At 43.5% G+C, this 17,056-nt stretch overlaps 2 protein-coding genes across 6 annotated transcripts; one reads left to right on the forward strand and one right to left on the reverse strand.

Moving 5' to 3' along the window:
- The first annotated feature begins 1,931 nt into the window (after positions 1 to 1,931).
- On the forward strand, positions 1,932 to 8,275 carry tecra (trans-2,3-enoyl-CoA reductase a). 2 transcript variants are annotated; one of them, XM_068718610.1, is made up of 12 exons: positions 1,932 to 2,058; positions 2,156 to 2,552; positions 3,359 to 3,410; positions 3,506 to 3,550; positions 3,659 to 3,762; positions 5,151 to 5,266; positions 5,515 to 5,620; positions 5,760 to 5,832; positions 5,922 to 5,965; positions 6,077 to 6,134; positions 6,247 to 6,335; positions 6,829 to 8,275. In XM_068718610.1, the coding sequence occupies exons 2-12, from the start codon at positions 2,385 to 2,387 to the stop codon at positions 7,000 to 7,002; spliced, it is 1,029 nt and encodes a 342-aa protein (XP_068574711.1). In that variant the 5' UTR covers positions 1,932 to 2,058; positions 2,156 to 2,384; the 3' UTR covers positions 7,003 to 8,275. The 2 variants fall into 2 exon arrangements, with proteins under 2 accessions (XP_068574711.1, XP_068574709.1); XM_068718608.1 differs by having other exon boundaries at positions 1,932 to 2,552.
- Positions 8,276 to 8,330: 55 nt separating this feature from the next.
- On the reverse strand, positions 8,331 to 15,752 carry samd1a (sterile alpha motif domain containing 1a). Of its 4 annotated transcripts, none has more exons than XM_068718968.1 (7): positions 15,270 to 15,752; positions 12,323 to 12,671; positions 11,868 to 12,019; positions 11,692 to 11,752; positions 10,323 to 10,404; positions 9,917 to 10,031; positions 8,331 to 9,676 (listed from the first exon to the last, which is right to left on the reverse strand). In XM_068718968.1, the coding sequence occupies exons 1-7, from the start codon at positions 15,630 to 15,632 to the stop codon at positions 9,530 to 9,532; spliced, it is 1,269 nt and encodes a 422-aa protein (XP_068575069.1). In that variant the 5' UTR covers positions 15,633 to 15,752; the 3' UTR covers positions 8,331 to 9,529. The 4 variants fall into 4 exon arrangements, with proteins under 4 accessions (XP_068575069.1, XP_068575070.1, XP_068575068.1 ...); XM_068718969.1 differs by having other exon boundaries at positions 11,880 to 12,022; XM_068718967.1 differs by having other exon boundaries at positions 11,868 to 12,022.
- Between the last annotated feature and the right edge of the window lie 1,304 nt (positions 15,753 to 17,056).

Here is a 17,056-nt window from a genome sequence, read left to right on the forward strand (position 1 = left end):
TAGATAAAAGTAATTATAATGAGAATCAACTTTATCTGTACACTAAGTTGCCGATTTATTAGGTACACCTAGCAACATTTTACCCTGCAATAAATCCTACTTTCATGAAGGTTAGTTATATTGTTATTTTATTTATTTAATCACCCCTGGACAAAACAGCTCTCGCAACTGCGTATATGTTGACACACACAAGTAATTTGACTCTTGTTTCCACTGGCTCTCAGTACACATACACAGTGACAAGAAGACGGACACTGGAAGAAATGTAGAAAACACAGCTTAGCACAAATGAGCAAACTTAAACATACAGCCATCACATTATGCAGCATCAATAACGTCAACAACCACACAATATTTACCTTCTACAAAGACTGTGAACTGCTACATGTGCACTTTTGAATGATTTGTGCTATATTATATATATATATATATATGTATATTTTTGTAAGAGTGCATCGCAGTGCAAGGTATGCTGGAATAAATATTGTATGGCTAATGCAATAGTTCATATAGATGTATGTACGAAGGTAGTTCATGTGAAAATGTTGAAGAAGAATGTACAATCTGCTCAGTAGAGGGATTTCATGTGCATGTCAATGTCAGTGCGTATAAATAATTTGTGACTGCAGTGGAGTGGTTTGGTGTAGGGTTATTGCACAAGTGGCTAAATTAACAGTTCATGGGTGTGTTGGTTTGTTCACTTGTTATAAAGTGCTCTATAGCGCCCACCAGAGGGGGCAAGTTGAAATAAGTCCTGTCAAGAGTGACTGTGTGGGGTCTGTAATGATTAACGCAGCCTGTTTCCTGACTCAGGACGTGTACTAGTGCTGGAGGGTTTGGCCAGTTGGCATCAATTATTTCCATATATATCAGAACTACGGACTCTAAAATGTGCATATGTAAAATCAAAAGCTTTCCTCACAGAGGTGTTATCTTTTCCAGGACCACTGTGTTTATAATGTACAAGCCTTGCTGTTACTGTGTGTCCACCAGCTGCAGACGCAACTTTAAAAAAAAATATTTCCAACTCAAAATTAGAGATAGAATCCCGAATATGGTGAACTCAAAGACATATATCCAAAACCTCTTAGATTACCTTGATCTCTTCCTGTCATGTCAAATTTTCAATTACACTAGGAATAAGGCTGTGGTTTGATGAATGTGACAATGTTGCAACGAGAGAGTAAAAATGAGTGACACTGTGAGGATAAGTGATCCCATGGACTCCCACGTCACAGCATTCCTCTCACGTCAGAGTCAAGCGTTGCTGCCTTTGAAAAATAAGTAGGTCTAGTTCAGCATATATTTGAGATGGATTTTTTTTTCACCACATGCACATGGCTGTCTTTCTGTTCATCAGTGTGAAAATTAATTAGGTTCATCACAGGGTTTTTTTCTCATACGAGACTCAAAAATGGTCTTGGAATGCAAACAGTGATACGGCTGCTTGCTGCTGGCTTGGACTGCTCCTGCTGGTTTTAAATAGACCACAGAATATAGATATACAGTTGGCTATGTGCGATGATCAGTTGACCCTGTGTGACGAAAGGCATCTTTGATCTTCTCCCAATCAGCATTTCCTTTGCCCTCCTCCCACCGCGAACCTCCTTGAAGTATTTTAGAAAACAATGCTGCTCATTCGGCACGCAAACCTTGAACCGCACAGGCCTTGAAATAAACCGGTCTGTCTTTGTCATGGAGGTCAGAAAGAGAAAAGAATATCAGCCACACAGGTGGTCTGGGGGAAGGGGGAGTGTTGTCTTTCATCCCATGGTTTAGGCTTTTAGTGGGGGCTCGTCACTGTGCGACAAAGCGAGGAGCAGAGCAGACAGGAGACGTGTCTTATAGGTCTAATGAGAGCGCATTGGCATCTGTCACTGGGTAGGGCTGTGTGTGGCTGCCCAAGGTTACCAAGCTGGTGCAGAGCAAATCAGGCGACTTATATTTAGCCTTGCAAATGGCGCGTTATGGATTATATCTTGGGGCTCTCCGGTTTCGTCTTCAGTGCGTTTTGTAGCATGAAGGGGGGCTGTGGATCATGAAGAGCCTGCTATTCAGGTGAGGAGCAGGTTCATTTCATGTTCTTGGACCAGCTCTCCTTCCACTTCTCCTCACTTTCTCCCCCTCTCGCTTGTCTCCACTCTGTCACATACAGACAGTCCATCTGGGGGGGGAAACGTGTTTATGATCTCACATGCTTCTTCCGGAGGTGGAGGGCTATTCAGAGAGTCCAAAAGGCACCAAAGAAGACTGACAGTTGGACTGACAGTTGTGTAAAGGGGGAGCAGGGAGTTGTTTCCCAGACCAGCAGAGGACAACCAGTGTGATTGGACATATCACAGATTACTTCACCAGGCCGCTGAGGTTGGGGATTAAACAGTATCATGGATGTACTCGCCTTAGAGGCAAAGAGTGTAAATGGAGCAGAACCTGAGAAGAAGTCTTCATCGAGGCCAAAACCGAAACCTCCCAAAAAGGCCAAAAGGATTGTTTACTTTGAGGTGGAGATCGTGGATTTAAAGACTAAAGAGAAACTGCTGCTGCTGGACAAGGTGAGTGTTTGGACGATGGAGGGTTTCTGATTACACTCGCCTTTTATATTGAGCATAATGATTTTAGAAGACTGATGATACTTGATTTAATTGGTGCATGATGATCACACATGTTTATGTCCTCAAGACAAAAGGCACAAAGAGTGCTTGATAACTCGCATGCCATTGATTTTATGATCAATTAGTACAGTTTATCACCTCCCAGTGCATTCCTTTTTAAAGTTCCGTAATTTAAACATCTCATGCCTGCTCTAAAAGTAGCACAGGCCGACTCTGTGATCCCTTTGCAGGGAAGTCAGAGGAAACATGTTTGTTTTAGCTCAAGAGCTACGGGGTCATCACTGTGAGCTGACGGGTAATTTTACACATGTTCGTCTACTTCACAGTCGGCCCTGTCAAGTGCAGCCATTATCAGTTACGTTTCGGTTGAGCGAGGGGTTGTACTTAGGAGGTGAGAATTCACTCTTCATCTGGCAGGACTTTTCTGTTCCAGCTACAGTACAGGCCTGTGCTGCAGGCAAGCAGGCACACACACACATGATTAGTGGCTGTACAAATGTGCAGAGCCGTGTCAAAAAATGTGAGGTATCACATTGCTCGTGAAAATGGCAAAAATGCAAGTGTGACAAAATTCCAAAAGAAATGACTTCTGCAGTAAAGACAGTAATACAGATCTGACTTTTGTATTTTTAGTATTCCATGTCTTGTAAATTGACTTTTAAATGTCAACATGGAAGCCTGCACACTAATGTTGCTGATAATAATACTATTTTAAAGTAAGGTTTATGTCTATATTGTGATTGCAGGTGGAGCCAACGGCCACTATTTTGGATATCAAAGCTTTATTTCAGAAATCATGTAAGTAAGTTTCATTTACCATTTATTACAATCTTAATTCTTAATAGATAATCTCTCGAACATGCCCTGAGTAAAGTTCCTCTCTGTGTCGACAGATCCAAAGTGGTATCCAGCCAGACAATCCCTGCGTTTGGATCCAAGTACGGCTGCTTTTTTTACAACAAATACTGCATTTATATTATTTGATAGGTGTTGTGACAAAGTTATGTGATGTTGTCTGGTCTTATCTCGGCTGTCGTGTTATTTAGAGGCAAAGTGTCTCAGGGATGAAGAAGTTCTGCAGACACTCCCAGTGGGAACCACAGCCAGCTTTTACATCAGGGATCTAGGACCCCAGCTCACATGGGGAACGGTGAGTCCACACCCACACAGACCCACAATATTCAGGACCACACAGATGTTTGCCTTTTTAAGTCATGCATGTTACTTTAAGGGAGTTTTTAACCTACTATACAACTTATTTTAAGACTGATTCCCACCTTCCACCTTCCTTTGGTATCTCGGGATAAAAAAAACAACATAAAAAGATTTGGAGCGGTAATTCAGTTTTGAGTATGTTTTGAAAAAATCTGCCTGTTCCTAATTTCAGGGATGCTCCAGCATTCAAGATCTTATCCTCTGAACAGTAACCCTTTGAATGCAAGAATTGATTCAATTCACATGGTTCTGTTTCAAGTCTAAGTTTGCATTCTTGTCTTCTGGATATTATTTTGCGTGTTTGTCTCATGGATGCAGCTTTTTTTTTCAAACTCACTGTCAGTGAAAGAGGCTTGCTCTACGTAATGCTCTCCAACTGATTCACCATTTAGACTTAATAGGCTGAAACATGCAACACCTCTAGTATGGCCTTTTAAGATTCTTGTACATTAAATATAAACACACACTCTCTCACCCACCCAATAACTCATGAATATAAATATCAACCCACAGTGACAGATAGAGGTGATTTCCTGTGGTTCGTTTTTTGCTCACCTCCTGCACCGCCTGTCCTCTGTCCTAGGACATATAATCTCACAGCCCCATTTCTCCCAAAGGTGTTTATCCCCCTGACCTCCCACTCGCCTTTAACTGGGCCTCTTTACTCACCCTTGCCCACCAAGTCTCTACATTCCCCGTCCTAACCAACCCTGTCACAACCCCCTGCACCCTGCCAGGCTGCAGACCGATGCCACTGTGGGTGCAGGAGCACGAGGTGCCCCAGCAGAGATCACCAGTAGCTGTTGGTCAGGCGTGCTGACTGAGCCAGGGCTCTGCTGGAGGTGCTGATTCAGGCATCAATTTCACTGTCAGCTGTGCTGCTACGCTTGATCATTTGTGGAAAGCTGGTATTACAAGCTGCCTTAGTGTCTCATTTGCTCCATGGGCACATGTTGAACACTATTATTGTAACACTTGAATGGTTGTAGAACTAGATGGACTGTTTTTTTGTTTTAAGATGGATTTGACAAGTGGGTTATTAGAGAAGACAGAGCCATACTGGTGTCAGTTGCACGGTCTCGCTTTGGCAGAGGGTTTAGACTGACAACGTGCTTATCTAACAGCAAGAACATATTCTATTTCCACTGGTTTGTGTAGTTTCTATGAGAGAAGTTGATCATTAGAGATGTTAATTCTAATGCTGTTCTGCCTTTTGTGCTGTTCTGCCTTTTTGCATATTTTTGCACTTCTTCACATGCATCTGGTTGCAAAGCAGGAAAACCAAGAATGAAAGCATGTCTGTCTTTTCTTTGCCCACTTCAGGTGTTCCTGACAGAGTGTGTCGGCCCACTGATCATCTACTTAATGTTCTACTTCCACCTTCCCTTCATCTACTCTCCGAAATATGACTTCACCAGCAGCAAGCACTGGGTCGTACAGTGAGTGTCAGCTTTCCTATGTTTTCGGGGATCTGTTGCAATGTCCAGGCTTTGCACAGATGTCCCCTTCAACATGGCAAACACTAGTGAAGCATATTTCTATGTGACACTGAGTCAGGGCCAAGTGTAATGGATTGCAGCATGGCGCTGCATTAATCACAGCTAAATATGCAAGTGAGTGTGTGTGTGTGTGTGTGTGTGTGTGTGTGTGTGTGTGTGTGTGTGTGTGTGTGTGTGTTCTGTTGCAGCTTGGCCTGCATATGTCACTCCTTTCACTACATCAAGAGGATCCTGGAGACACTGTTCGTCCATCGCATCTCCCATGGGACCATGCCTCTCAAAAACATATTTAAGGTGAGAGAGCTGCATAACTTTGATCTTTGAATATGATTTGCGGTGTATTATTATTTTGTGCTGTGTTCTCATTCTTGGAAATGCGTGTGGAGCCTTATCTTGACAGTGTGACTTATTATTGTCCCTCTTTCTATTTCAGAACTGTGGCTATTACTGGTGCACTGCAGCTTGGATGGCGTACTACATTAACCACCCTCTCTATACCACACCCTGTAAGTGCAGACCACTGCAATTCTCACTTTAACTCATCAGTTGTAGTTGACTTTCATCTTAATCCCTTTATTCTGTGACACATCGACAGATTACGGGCAGATGCAGGTGAACACGGGACTTTACATTTTCTTGGTAAGAGATCTGTATGTTTATTTATGTCGCCGTGAAGGAATCTTTCAGACATTAAGCCGAACAATCTATTGTTATGTAGACGATCATCTTTGGATGTCTTTATTCCCGCAGTTCTGTCAAATTGGGAATTTTTCCATCCATGTTGCTCTTCGTAACCTCAAACAACCAGGTGAGAATTTTCCAACAAGGCATATAGTGTTAGCAGTCTAATAAAAAAAAAAAAAGCAGCCAAAAGTACAGGGCAATACAGGGCTTTAATTGTTTTTTACCCACCATCTCAGGTTCAAAAACCAAGAAGATTCCTTACCCTACAAAAAATCCCTTCACATGGATGTTTTGGCTGGTGTCTTGTCCGAACTACACATATGAGGTAAGCAGATACGCAAGTCCGCTCTTTCTCGGGATAGGAAAAGAAAATACTGTATGGAAAACACAAAAAGGAAACGTTATACTGAAAAGAATATAACTTTGGTAGATATTCGCTTGTTTATATGGCCACCTGCCTATTGTCCTAAGACAGACTAGACAAATTGTGAACCTATTTCTCAATTTTCTACTCCTTTATGAATAAGAATCCGTTTGTAAGAAGATTATGTCTTTCAAGGGATGTTTGTCTCTTATCAGTTTTGATTATTGTTTTGCAGCAAGTAACATCCTACATTTTAACACCAAAATACTGAAGGCTGACTGTTGCGTGCATGTTTGTGCAACACAGTAGCAGTAAACAGTATTTATGTTTCATCGTTGCAACATGAGATGCACTCTTGCTGCCATCTACTGGTTACATTCTACACGTGTCACATAAATCTCAATGCACTGTGTTTGTTTGTGTGTGTGTATGTATGCAAACTTCCTGCTCACAGGTGGGCTCCTGGATCGGATTCACAGTGATGACGCAGTGTGTGCCTGTGGCTTTCTTCACTCTCGTGGCCTTCATCCAGATGACTGTGTGGGCCAAAGGCAAACACGGCAGCTACTTAAAGGAGTTCAGAGATTATCCGACCCTGCGCTCCTCCATACTCCCCTTCATCTTGTAGAGCCTGGCAGAGAAAGCAACGTTTGATAACCACATCCATCCCCTCGCTGATCAGGTCTTTTTTTAAACGGCCTTTCCACACTGGATGTCAGAAAGTGTGTGCTGAGGTCAACAGCATGGATGGATTTTGGTCGTATGGACTCCATGTAGCATTTGTGTTACATGAAACTCCATAGCGAGGATTGTTGGACTGGTAAATGCAGGACTGTTAAGAGGCGGAGGAAGCGATCAGAGTTAAATACAGCAAAGTCTTAATATAATGTTGTATGTGTTCTTGAAAAGCTAGAGGATGAAAACAATATTTTGCTACTTTTGAAAAATACATATGCAACTATTTATTTTTGCTTTACTGTTGCTTTGAGAGTGGCGTTTAGTTTTTTTTTTTTTTTAAATCACATAATTTTCATAGCTTTTGGCAACCTGATCAGTGGTTTCCCACAGAGCTGTGCAACCAAAAGGCTAATCTGCATTGTCAAGCTAGTGTGCAACCTGGAGCTGACAACTTTGTGGCCTCATGCAGGGCTCTACTGATCCAAGTGACATTTACACTACAGCCGTGATAGTGCTTTCTGGATTACAAATTGTCTGCCGAGTCCTACCAAGGGTGAGGAAAAATATTTTCTTTTTGTCTGTACATGGATCAAAAGTGTATTTCTAGTATAGGAAAAAAAGAGTAAAAAACACTGCAGACAGCATAAACACGTACCTTTTTCTATGACTGCTTCCAAATAGACAGATGTACATGTCCTACAAAAAAAATACCTCTTACTTTCAAAAGATGATTATGGTGCAAAAAGAGTGCGACTGAAAAAGAGAAAAGAAAGTGTCAGTCATCAAACCATCAGCATAGTGTTACATATTTAGTATGTTTTTTGTGCATTGTCAGCGTTGTGCAGACCTTTGATTTTATTTGTGTACTAATCTGAATAGTTGTACAGATACAAACACAGACTGAAACTTTGTCGAATTGTGCTTTCCAGGCTTGGATAAGGTTATAGGAAAGTGTATAAACACATATTATACATGCATGAAATACACATGCAAAATAGTTTATTCTTTGCTATTCCATTTTTACTGAATGTGCATTTCACAGGCTGCATCAACTGAACCTTCAAATGAAATAAGTTGTAATTTATTTAACAAAATGTCCTGCTACCATTTTTGTGTGAGGAGAGCATTCAGTGGCGAGTGGGACTTTTACCTGAAGTGAAAAGTTTGTTTACAATATTTGATTATTGGACTGAAGAGGGGCCCTCACATCCTCTCAAGGCAACTCTGACCCACTGAGACAATTGTTTTTAGTCAAGTTAAATAAACAAAAAAAGTAAGTGACTGAACAGAGAGACATGAGCTTTATTTGTGACTCCGGAAGAAGTGTCAATATTACAGATAAAAGGGAGATACATTGGATTGTTGTAGACTACATCATATGGAATGTTACAATTCAAGAGGCTGGCTTACATTAAAAAGAGACACCGGAGAAATGATAAATGGACGATAACATTAAATATTGCATTTGATCAAGAGATCTGCTGTGTAAACAGACACTGAGCAGCTGTATTACATTTAAAACAAAATATTCAGTATTACAATAATGTTTCCCAAAGTGTATTACTTTATTTTGCTTATGTATGAAAGCAAATTCCATTAGGCTGCACATTTTCCTGGTCTCGTCTATCTGCAATTGTTCCCCAAAATGCAACTGTATTAAGTTGGACCACAGTCAGATCGAAATACGATTAGAATAAAGAAAACATCATATTGCCTTACCAGCAGGTAGTAGTATATCATATTAGTGGTCTGTGTTACACAGACACTGAAGACATAATCAAACATCAGCAGCTATTGGTGGCATGATATGTCTGGAATCAGATATGTAGAATGTCTGACTTCCTCAGCACTTTGACGACATTTAATTAAACGGAATAGAAAAACAACTAACAACAGATGGGCTTTATGTTCATCTGTGTGATTTACAAAAAGAGGTTCTGGACTAACAGAAGGTACCGTAATTGAGCAAGCGAAGGATGCAGGGAGACATTTTTAGAGCCACAGCCAAACCGACATTTTTTGGTGGACCCAAAACTATGAGAACACTTTGCTGGCGGCACTACGCAGTGCAGCAGGTCTCTGTGGGTAAACGAGCTCATAGGTGGTCCACTTGGTGCGAGGCTCGGTCCCCTTCGATGGCTGAATTATCCATATTTCACTCTTGCAGAAAGGTCACTGCTCCTCCGCTTAGAACGATCCTCTGAACGTACCAGTCTGGTCCCCTGACGGTTCAATCGAACGGCACACGGATGAAATGAAAACCAAGACCACGATGAGAGGTAGGATGACTGGTTTTTTTCAGTTTCTGGTCATTCTCACAGTGAAAGTTAATTCCACCGCAGCTTTCCCCCACCCCCACTCACCCTCTACATACTCTGTATATGAAGGTGGCGGGCAGGGTCTAGATGGGGGGGGGGGGCACTGCATGCACGTTTGGGTTAATGCAGCATTGTCTGTCTGTCATGTAAATCCCCACTTCAGAGGTCTTCATATTCCAGGAAGTGGGTCCTCTGAAGCACCTTTACGTGGCGCTCATAGATTTTGAGGGCAGGGCCGAGTCGGATAGACAAACCGGTCAACACGTCGCTCCGCTGCATCAGGAGAAGGGACTTCCCATCTATTTCCTGTTGGGGAGAGCTCAGTTAGCGTCACTCATAGGACTCAACATCTTTTGATGTAGCTAATGAATGTCACTTTTAATTGGCCAAATGCTATTTTCAAATCCGTGACTTTTCCAGGTTTTTCATGACAATACGAACCCGTTAATATTAACTGCCTCTAAAAATGCAGTGGGTGATGGCACAAGTGTGGTTTTCAGTGTACATATAGTGCCCTCTATGGCAGTCTGGAGGCGATGCACTGACCTGTGTTCGGAAAGCCATGGCCTGCTCTGGAAAGCCTGCAGCTGAGAAGTAACTGGCCACATCTGCCACAGTCCACAGCATTAAGTTCTGGCTCATCGTCTCCTTCTTCACAGAGCTGGAGGAAGATCAGAGGAGTGAGAGACGTGACCACAGAGTGACTCTTCTTCAGCAGGTTTTGTGACACTTTGTTGTTGTTGTTTTTTTCAAGCCTTTAGGTGACCTTCTGTGTGGTCAGTAATTATTACCACGAGTTTGTGCCTCAGAAATATGTAAATCAATACTCAAGATTCAAAAATAAAAGTCAACAGTGTATCAAACCTTTGTAGAAAGGGAGAGGACATGATTTTAGGAATTAGCTTAAATGCATTGCTAGTAGAGAATGTCATTTTTGATAACAGATACTCACACTTCATCCCCTTTATCACCGTTCAGAAGACTGTCTTCATCTGCTGTGAAGGAGGAAATATCTATGTTGTTCTTTAATGTACCTGTGAACAAAATGGAAGCAACATTATTACAAATGTTGACCCAATGGAACACTGATTTAATAGATAACATTTTCATCTAAATCATCTGTACTTGTTAATTTCACATCAAAAGCCATCGTGTATCTTATTTCTTGCCATACTAACTGTGAAACAGGCAATGAGAACAGCAATGGGAAACGGTTGCCCATTTCCCATTGCTGGTCATTACCTGCAAAATGAAATTCAGCATAAATGTAGTTCACAATAATCATTATTCTGGAGATTTAAATGTGCAGCGTCACATGGAAGTGATGCTTTTTCCATGGTACTAGTACGCCCCACTGAGGCCTCTACTGCCACGGTACAGTATGTTTCCCCATTAGAGTTTGTTCACGGTTCAGCACAGTGAGGGTACAGTGAATGGGTGTTGCTGTGCAGCACCAGCCCACTGTCACAAGATGCTGGCACTGGACTGTCTTCATGCATGTCATACATGACAGTGATGAAGCCCTCATTTATAAATGAGTACTGCTCATTCCAGCCAAACCATTCCCAGGTAAAGTATACTGCACTTATGCAGTGTTAAAACACATTTAAGTATATTTATGTTATGACAATGTTAGTTTTTTTTTTTTTTATAAAAAGGTCTCTTGGCAATGTCTCACCAAGGAGGGAAAATCTATAACCACTCTTGCATTAAAAGCCAGAAAGGCACATTAGAGTTTTTTTTAACAAATAATCAAACTTGGTTTCTTTATTGGGATTCAAACCATGTGTCTCTAAGGTGGTGGTTAGGAACACTATCCCTTATTCCCTTTTATCAAGTCCATACAAAAATAATTGTTACATTGCCTGGCTTGCAAACACATATGTAACAACATATAAACCTTTTTCTGAATTATTAAGAATCATCTGTAAGCACACGTTATTTTCCTAACAGCTATTTTAAAGACATTTGTATGACAGCTTTTAGAAACCCTCTGCAGCTGTATGCTTATTACATGGTCACATGGTCTGTATTTCAGAGGGACAGCATGTTTTGAGCAAAGTGAGCACCACCTGGATTGACAGGTACTGGGGCAAGCTTGAGAAGCATTTCAAATGCCTGAGCTAGCCTGAAGGCAAACACAAGTAAAATAGGCCAAAAGGGTAAACAGAATGGTATGTGAAACATAAGCTGTCATTACCCAACTCCTTCAACATGTGTGTGTTCTCAGAAAACCCTTTCCCAAAATGAGAGAGTGGACTAGTGATGAATTTGCTCTCACAGCAGCTTTAAAAGCAACAGAAAGACGCTCTGCTACTCACAGTTGTCAGATGGCAAAGACAGTCCCTGTGGTCGTCCTTCAGATACATTCTTGCTCTCATCCTGTTGCCCAAACAACACAGAACATAAAAATGAAACATGAAAATGTCAGGTGTGAAGCAGAGAGATCAAGGAAGCAGGGGACATACAGGTGGCGTGTGTCACAAAAAGGGATTACAGGCAAATGTACCGGGCCTGCAGCATAGTCCGGTACCAACTGGTCAGACAGAAGGCCGCTATCCACCATCTTGCCTCCATCTTCTTTTTTCACCCGGTTCTTTAAAGTGCAGGGGCTGGTAGCTGCAGAGTGGATTGCTGGCTTCATGGCTGCTGCTAACAGAGAGTGAACCATTTACATGACATGCTGATATAATCCATGCTATCACACCTGACTTTATTCTTGGCAAACTCTAGTGCTAATCACAAACTACTGCAGCTGAAAATTATGTTCATTGAAACTGAGTAACCTGTAAAAATAAGCTGATGGATGCCTGCACTTTTTACTGCAGGACGACATTGCTAAGCCATGCAAATTTGTTTTAGGCATTTCTACTGTCAACAACCATGAAACAATATTTGAGCACTGCATAACGCTGGGTGTGCATATTAGTCTGTGTCTAGCAGTGTGAATACCTTTGTCTCTCTGCATTCCTGGGTACTGGCGCTCCACTGGGCAGACAGCCGAATGATAGGGCCAGTCATTGTGTGTGAGGGCTCTGGGGCTGGAGGGGGGCAAGGAGCTGGGCCTCTCACCAACCTTCTGGAAAGAGGCACAGTCCAGACCGGAGCCGGGGCCACAGCCGGGGCCGTGCCGCGTGCCAGAGGGGGAGCAGGGGGCCGAGGCGGCTCGCACAGAGGCACAGTGCGTGGCGGCGTCTTCGTACGCGCGGCCAGGAGAGGGTCCGTCCTGCCCGTCCCGGCTCTCATCGGCCCCTTCCTCGTCTGCATTACTGTCCGTGTCGATTACCATCGAGGTGTCCGCCTAGGTGCAACAGAGAATTTCAATCCCATTGTATTCTATAACTGTTATCCCCAACAAATTATATAATATTTAGAAAAATCTGAGGTGGGAGCAGAATAAACATAAATCTAGCGTTTCCTAATCTTGGCTTGGATCAGTGGAGACAATTAGCTTGAAGGGGCGGAACAAATACATTTAACTCAGTGGACGCACAGCCATTATCAACTATTAAGTTCATTATTATTAGACAACAACTTAAAAAGCTGGTGAAGCCTGCAATGTTACACGGGGGTTGTTTTCATGACTGATCGCCAGTTGTGGGCTGAGCGTGTCACATGAAAGCACGCTCATACATATGTCGCAATGTGACCGCTGTGGTGGTAAATTATTGCCTTTCAATGCTTTGTCCCTTTTCCACGGTGCCGCGCGTTCACTCCACATGCGGACCGCTTCGACCAACAACCGCGTTTCCACGCAATCAAACATGTGAACGCGATGTTATGTGGCGGCATACAAGTAGTTGTTCGTTGTCGACGGCGCCCCGAGTGAAAAATTACCTTGTGGTGTGCGACTGCGTGTCTCAGACCCAGCAGTGAAGCACAAGAGCGCACTAAAGCCCGCCCCGCTCCTGAGAAAGAGAGCCGCTTGTACGGCATTCGCCCATCGCGCTGCATTTCACACACAAGTTTCACCGAGACACGGTCACGAAAAAACACCACGAATGACCCCCGACGAGCTCAAATCCTGCACGATTTTTTTCCTGTCGGCGCACATGAGACAGCCGACGTGCTCGCGGCGTCCCGCTCTTTGCAGGCCTTTCTTGATTGATATTTCTAAACGCACGGGGGGAGTACAGAAGGGGCCGATGGGAGGCGTTTGAGGTTTTCCTCAAATTCCCTCTAAAGTGCGCATGGAGTTACGAGCCGCGGCAAAGACCTCGCCATTGTGTCTGTAGTCTTTTGACGGAGCAGAAACAGAGAGGAAGAAAAAAAAACGAGCTTTAACTCGACGGAAAGATCAACGACCGCAGCGAGCATCAGGCGCCTCGTGCAGCGGTCTACTTTGACTTTGCACCGGGTCAAAGATTTACAGCGCGAGCCACCGAAACACAGAGAGAGAGAGAGAGAGAGAGAGAGAGAGAGAGAGAGAGAGAGAGAGAGAGAGAGAGAGAGAGAGAGAGAGAGAGAGAGAGAGAGAGAGAGAGAGAGAGAGAGAGAGAGAGAGAGAGACACGCAAATGAGTCCGTTATCGGACACGTCACTGTCTCCATCTGACCCCTCATATTCAAGTAAAAAATCTGGGTAACACGCCCCGAGGAGCAGCATGTTTCAAAGTAATCAAACGTATTCGGGTTTTTTGGTAGCGACACACGCCTTTCAGAGGACAAAGTAGATTTGATCTCGGCTTAACCCAAATCGGATAGATCGGGCATCCACCAGCTAGCGCTGGACGAACAGTTTGCGGTCGCTTCACGTTAGTTCGGGTTGTACATATCTCATAACTTTGCAGTGACGTGGCTCATCTTAAATAACAAATAGTTGCCCAGCACGGATAAGTGATGCCATCGCTGTTATGGGACGAGAGGCCACAACAACAGTAACAACAACACCACCACCAAGCATTAGACGTGACCAGGGCTCGGGCTGCGTGTCCGACAATGGATCTAGGAGTTCGACTTTTATGCACTGCGTCGGCAATCGTCCATCACTCGAAATGTAGACGCAGTTTGCACAATTGGACTTGAATGTACCTTTTATTACGAGTACTTTGGCTCCGGTACTAATGTAATTTGTTGCTGTTTTACGGGACAAAACATAGTGATGGGCATATGTTAAAGTGCAGACGGAAGGGGTGACATGTCGTCATAGGCGGACATAATGTGTGTGAGGACTCGATTCGGAGACGCAGTGTTTAGCCTGTGATGGTCTCGTCAACAATGTCCCAGCGTCCCCCATCAGGCTACTACATCCGCGGTGTTTGAGACTTTTTCCCCCCCTTCACCCACTCCCACATGTACAAGCCGGTGAGAAAGAAAACATAAATTTCCAGCTCAGGCTTCCAAAATAAAATCCTCAACGGCAAACGCGTATTTAGACGCTCTTATTTTGAAAGCAAAATTGTTCAACTTCCGGGCTACTTCCTCCCTTCTCTCGCTAGCTTGGCAGAGTCCTCCTCCCCTTCGCTCAACGCCGACTTTGGGGCTCGAAAAAGCGCTTTCTGCTGCCTATAATGGTGGCTCGGTTTGTTGCGGACGGGCGGGACGGTGCAACTTTTTCCTGTCTTATATATGTGCGGTTTGAAGTGCTTTTTCCAACCGACACCATGTTAAATATACCACACACCGACTAAACGCGCACCTTTTTTTTTTTTTCTCGTCTCCACCTCGGCAGCGCTCGAGCGAGGTCCAACCGCCGCTCCCCGTCTGCGGCAGTTTAGGGTGCACTTGCAAATCACTCCCCTCACCACTCCCCGTGTAGCGACACGAAATCCGTGTTTTTTAAAAACATTACAGCGTCCATGTCTTTTACCTCCACCTGTTAATTTGATAAGATGTGCTATGACAATGAGATGAGAGTGGGCTCGTTAAACATGCCTCTTCGCATCAACCGCCCCACGTACCTCCAGATCCTCCTCGTCCTGGTCCACAGGACCGAACGCGCTGTCCCCGTTGCTCAAGTCGGAATGACTGGCTTCTTCCACCGCGCTCCTTCTCGCAGCCGTCGTTAAGGTTATATCGTCTTTTTTTCTGCTTCTCCGCTGAACCTTGGCGGCGTTTCGGTATGAAATAGAGCCCTTGTAATTAACTTTTAGCACGGTTTGTTCCTGGATCAGTTTCTCCAGTTCTGCGCAGGTTCGGTCGGGTTCGGACCCGTGTCGCCTCCGGACCATTCGGCAAATCCTCTCCAAGTCCGGCCGAGCTTTTCGCGACCGCAGCGAGTCGATAGTGTCCAGGATCCACTCGCGGTACTTGGATTCAGACATCTTTCTTTGCTCGGTTGGTTCGCTTTTTCTTCTCGCTTTTTTTCTCTTTACCTTGGTGCGTCAACCTTGTGCACGGTTGTTTTTCGTGAGCCGCGGTCCGAGTCCAACCGAGAAGCGGAAACCTCGCTGTACGCCTCCTGCGTTTGCGTGTGCGCTTAAGGTGGACCGACAGAGTTGCGGCCGAAAAGTTTAACTCGCGAGCAGGGTTTTAAGGTGGAATCTGCAGTCCTGAACGGGAACGTGTGCGCGCGCACTCGGGCCCCATGTGCATCATAATGGGAGAAAAAAGGTGGCCATTTATTTCAAGAGTTGGAAAGTGTGACACAGCTTTTGATGTAGTAACTGAAGCCAGTTCACGTGTGGTCCACAAGCTCGATTTAAAGAACCAGAGGCTCCGCTGGGAATTTAGGGCTCAATGTGCCCCATCAGAGATTTGACTCTGAAATAATTAAGAAGACAAGGAAACGCGTGTTCATAAAAGCCAACTCGTTAATACATCAGTATGCAAAATAAAACATACTTTATTGAATCCATTAAAAAGAGTGATTTAATTTATTTCCAAATTGTAATTCAAATCCGATGTACCCTTTTCCAATTAATAAAGGTAAACTAATTAAATAAAACAATGAACTGGAACCTGCTGCCCCCCCCCCCCAACACGTTTTATTTTGATAAGATTCATGGACATACTACAGTTACTCTGTATGGAAATTAGTTGTATCAGAATGTAAGTTACATTATTTTAGTTCATATATATTTATAGATATACTGATAAAAAAACAATGTAAAAGTGCTAATTTAAGTACTTGTCTTTATGTATTTAGATGTATACCTATAGTTTATTGCATCTTTCGTGGATTGATTTACACATTTGTAGCCTTATCAACGTGTCATTATTGTCCAATTGTCAGTTACTGAATTATTTTCAGCACTTTTCATTCTTTAGTGGATGATATTCTTTGACGGATGTATAAATTACAAGGTCTTTTACTCCGTCTTTATTGCTTTCAAACCACCTGGAAGGCTCTCCGGGGCTCTTCACATATAACTGATGCAGATGAACGCAATCCTCAAAAAAAACACTGAGCACACTGAGGGTGGGAATACATTTTGGAGAGGGCTGCAGAAAAGCTGGCTGGTAATTGATCCTGTACTGTGACAGGACGGACACAACACTGCATTATTCAATTGCACCTGCCAACCTCTTGAAACATTCACAATAACAGACAGGAGCGTTAACATACAGCGTCCACCCCCTCACCTACCAACAAGTGTGTTCCTCTGATCCATGAGAGCAGCCTGAAGCTGCACCTTCCTGGAGACTTGCATGTTAAAACACATTGTTAAATGTGACAAAGTCAGATCCAGAGTGTCAGTGTGCATGGTGAAGAAAGACTAGAATAGACATATAACCCCCAGACATA

This window comes from Cebidichthys violaceus, unplaced genomic scaffold (genome assembly GCF_023349555.1).
Source record: "Cebidichthys violaceus isolate CVI_PGR_0920_01 unplaced genomic scaffold, fCebVio1.0.p SCAF_23, whole genome shotgun sequence".
Classification (NCBI taxonomy): domain Eukaryota; kingdom Metazoa; phylum Chordata; class Actinopteri; order Perciformes; family Stichaeidae; genus Cebidichthys; species Cebidichthys violaceus.

Excerpts from the sequence above, each read along its gene's own strand:
- samd1a (XM_068718967.1), bottom strand. The coding sequence starts at position 15,632 with ATGTCTGAATCCAAGTACCGCGAGTGGATCCTGGACACTATCGACTCG. Across the intron at positions 12,023-12,322 it reads AGGAATGCAGAGAGACAAAG|CAGCAGCCATGAAGCCAGCA; the intron begins GTATTCACACTG and ends ACTCTCTGTTAG. Across the intron at positions 11,753-11,867 it reads CAGGCCCGGTACATTTGCCT|GATGAGAGCAAGAATGTATC; the intron begins GTAATCCCTTTT and ends TTTGGGCAACAG.
- tecra (XM_068718608.1), top strand. The coding sequence starts at position 2,385 with ATGGATGTACTCGCCTTAGAGGCAAAGAGTGTAAATGGAGCAGAACCT. Across the intron at positions 5,267-5,514 it reads AGCAAGCACTGGGTCGTACA|CTTGGCCTGCATATGTCACT; the intron begins GTGAGTGTCAGC and ends GTTCTGTTGCAG. Across the intron at positions 6,135-6,246 it reads TCGTAACCTCAAACAACCAG|GTTCAAAAACCAAGAAGATT; the intron begins GTGAGAATTTTC and ends CCACCATCTCAG.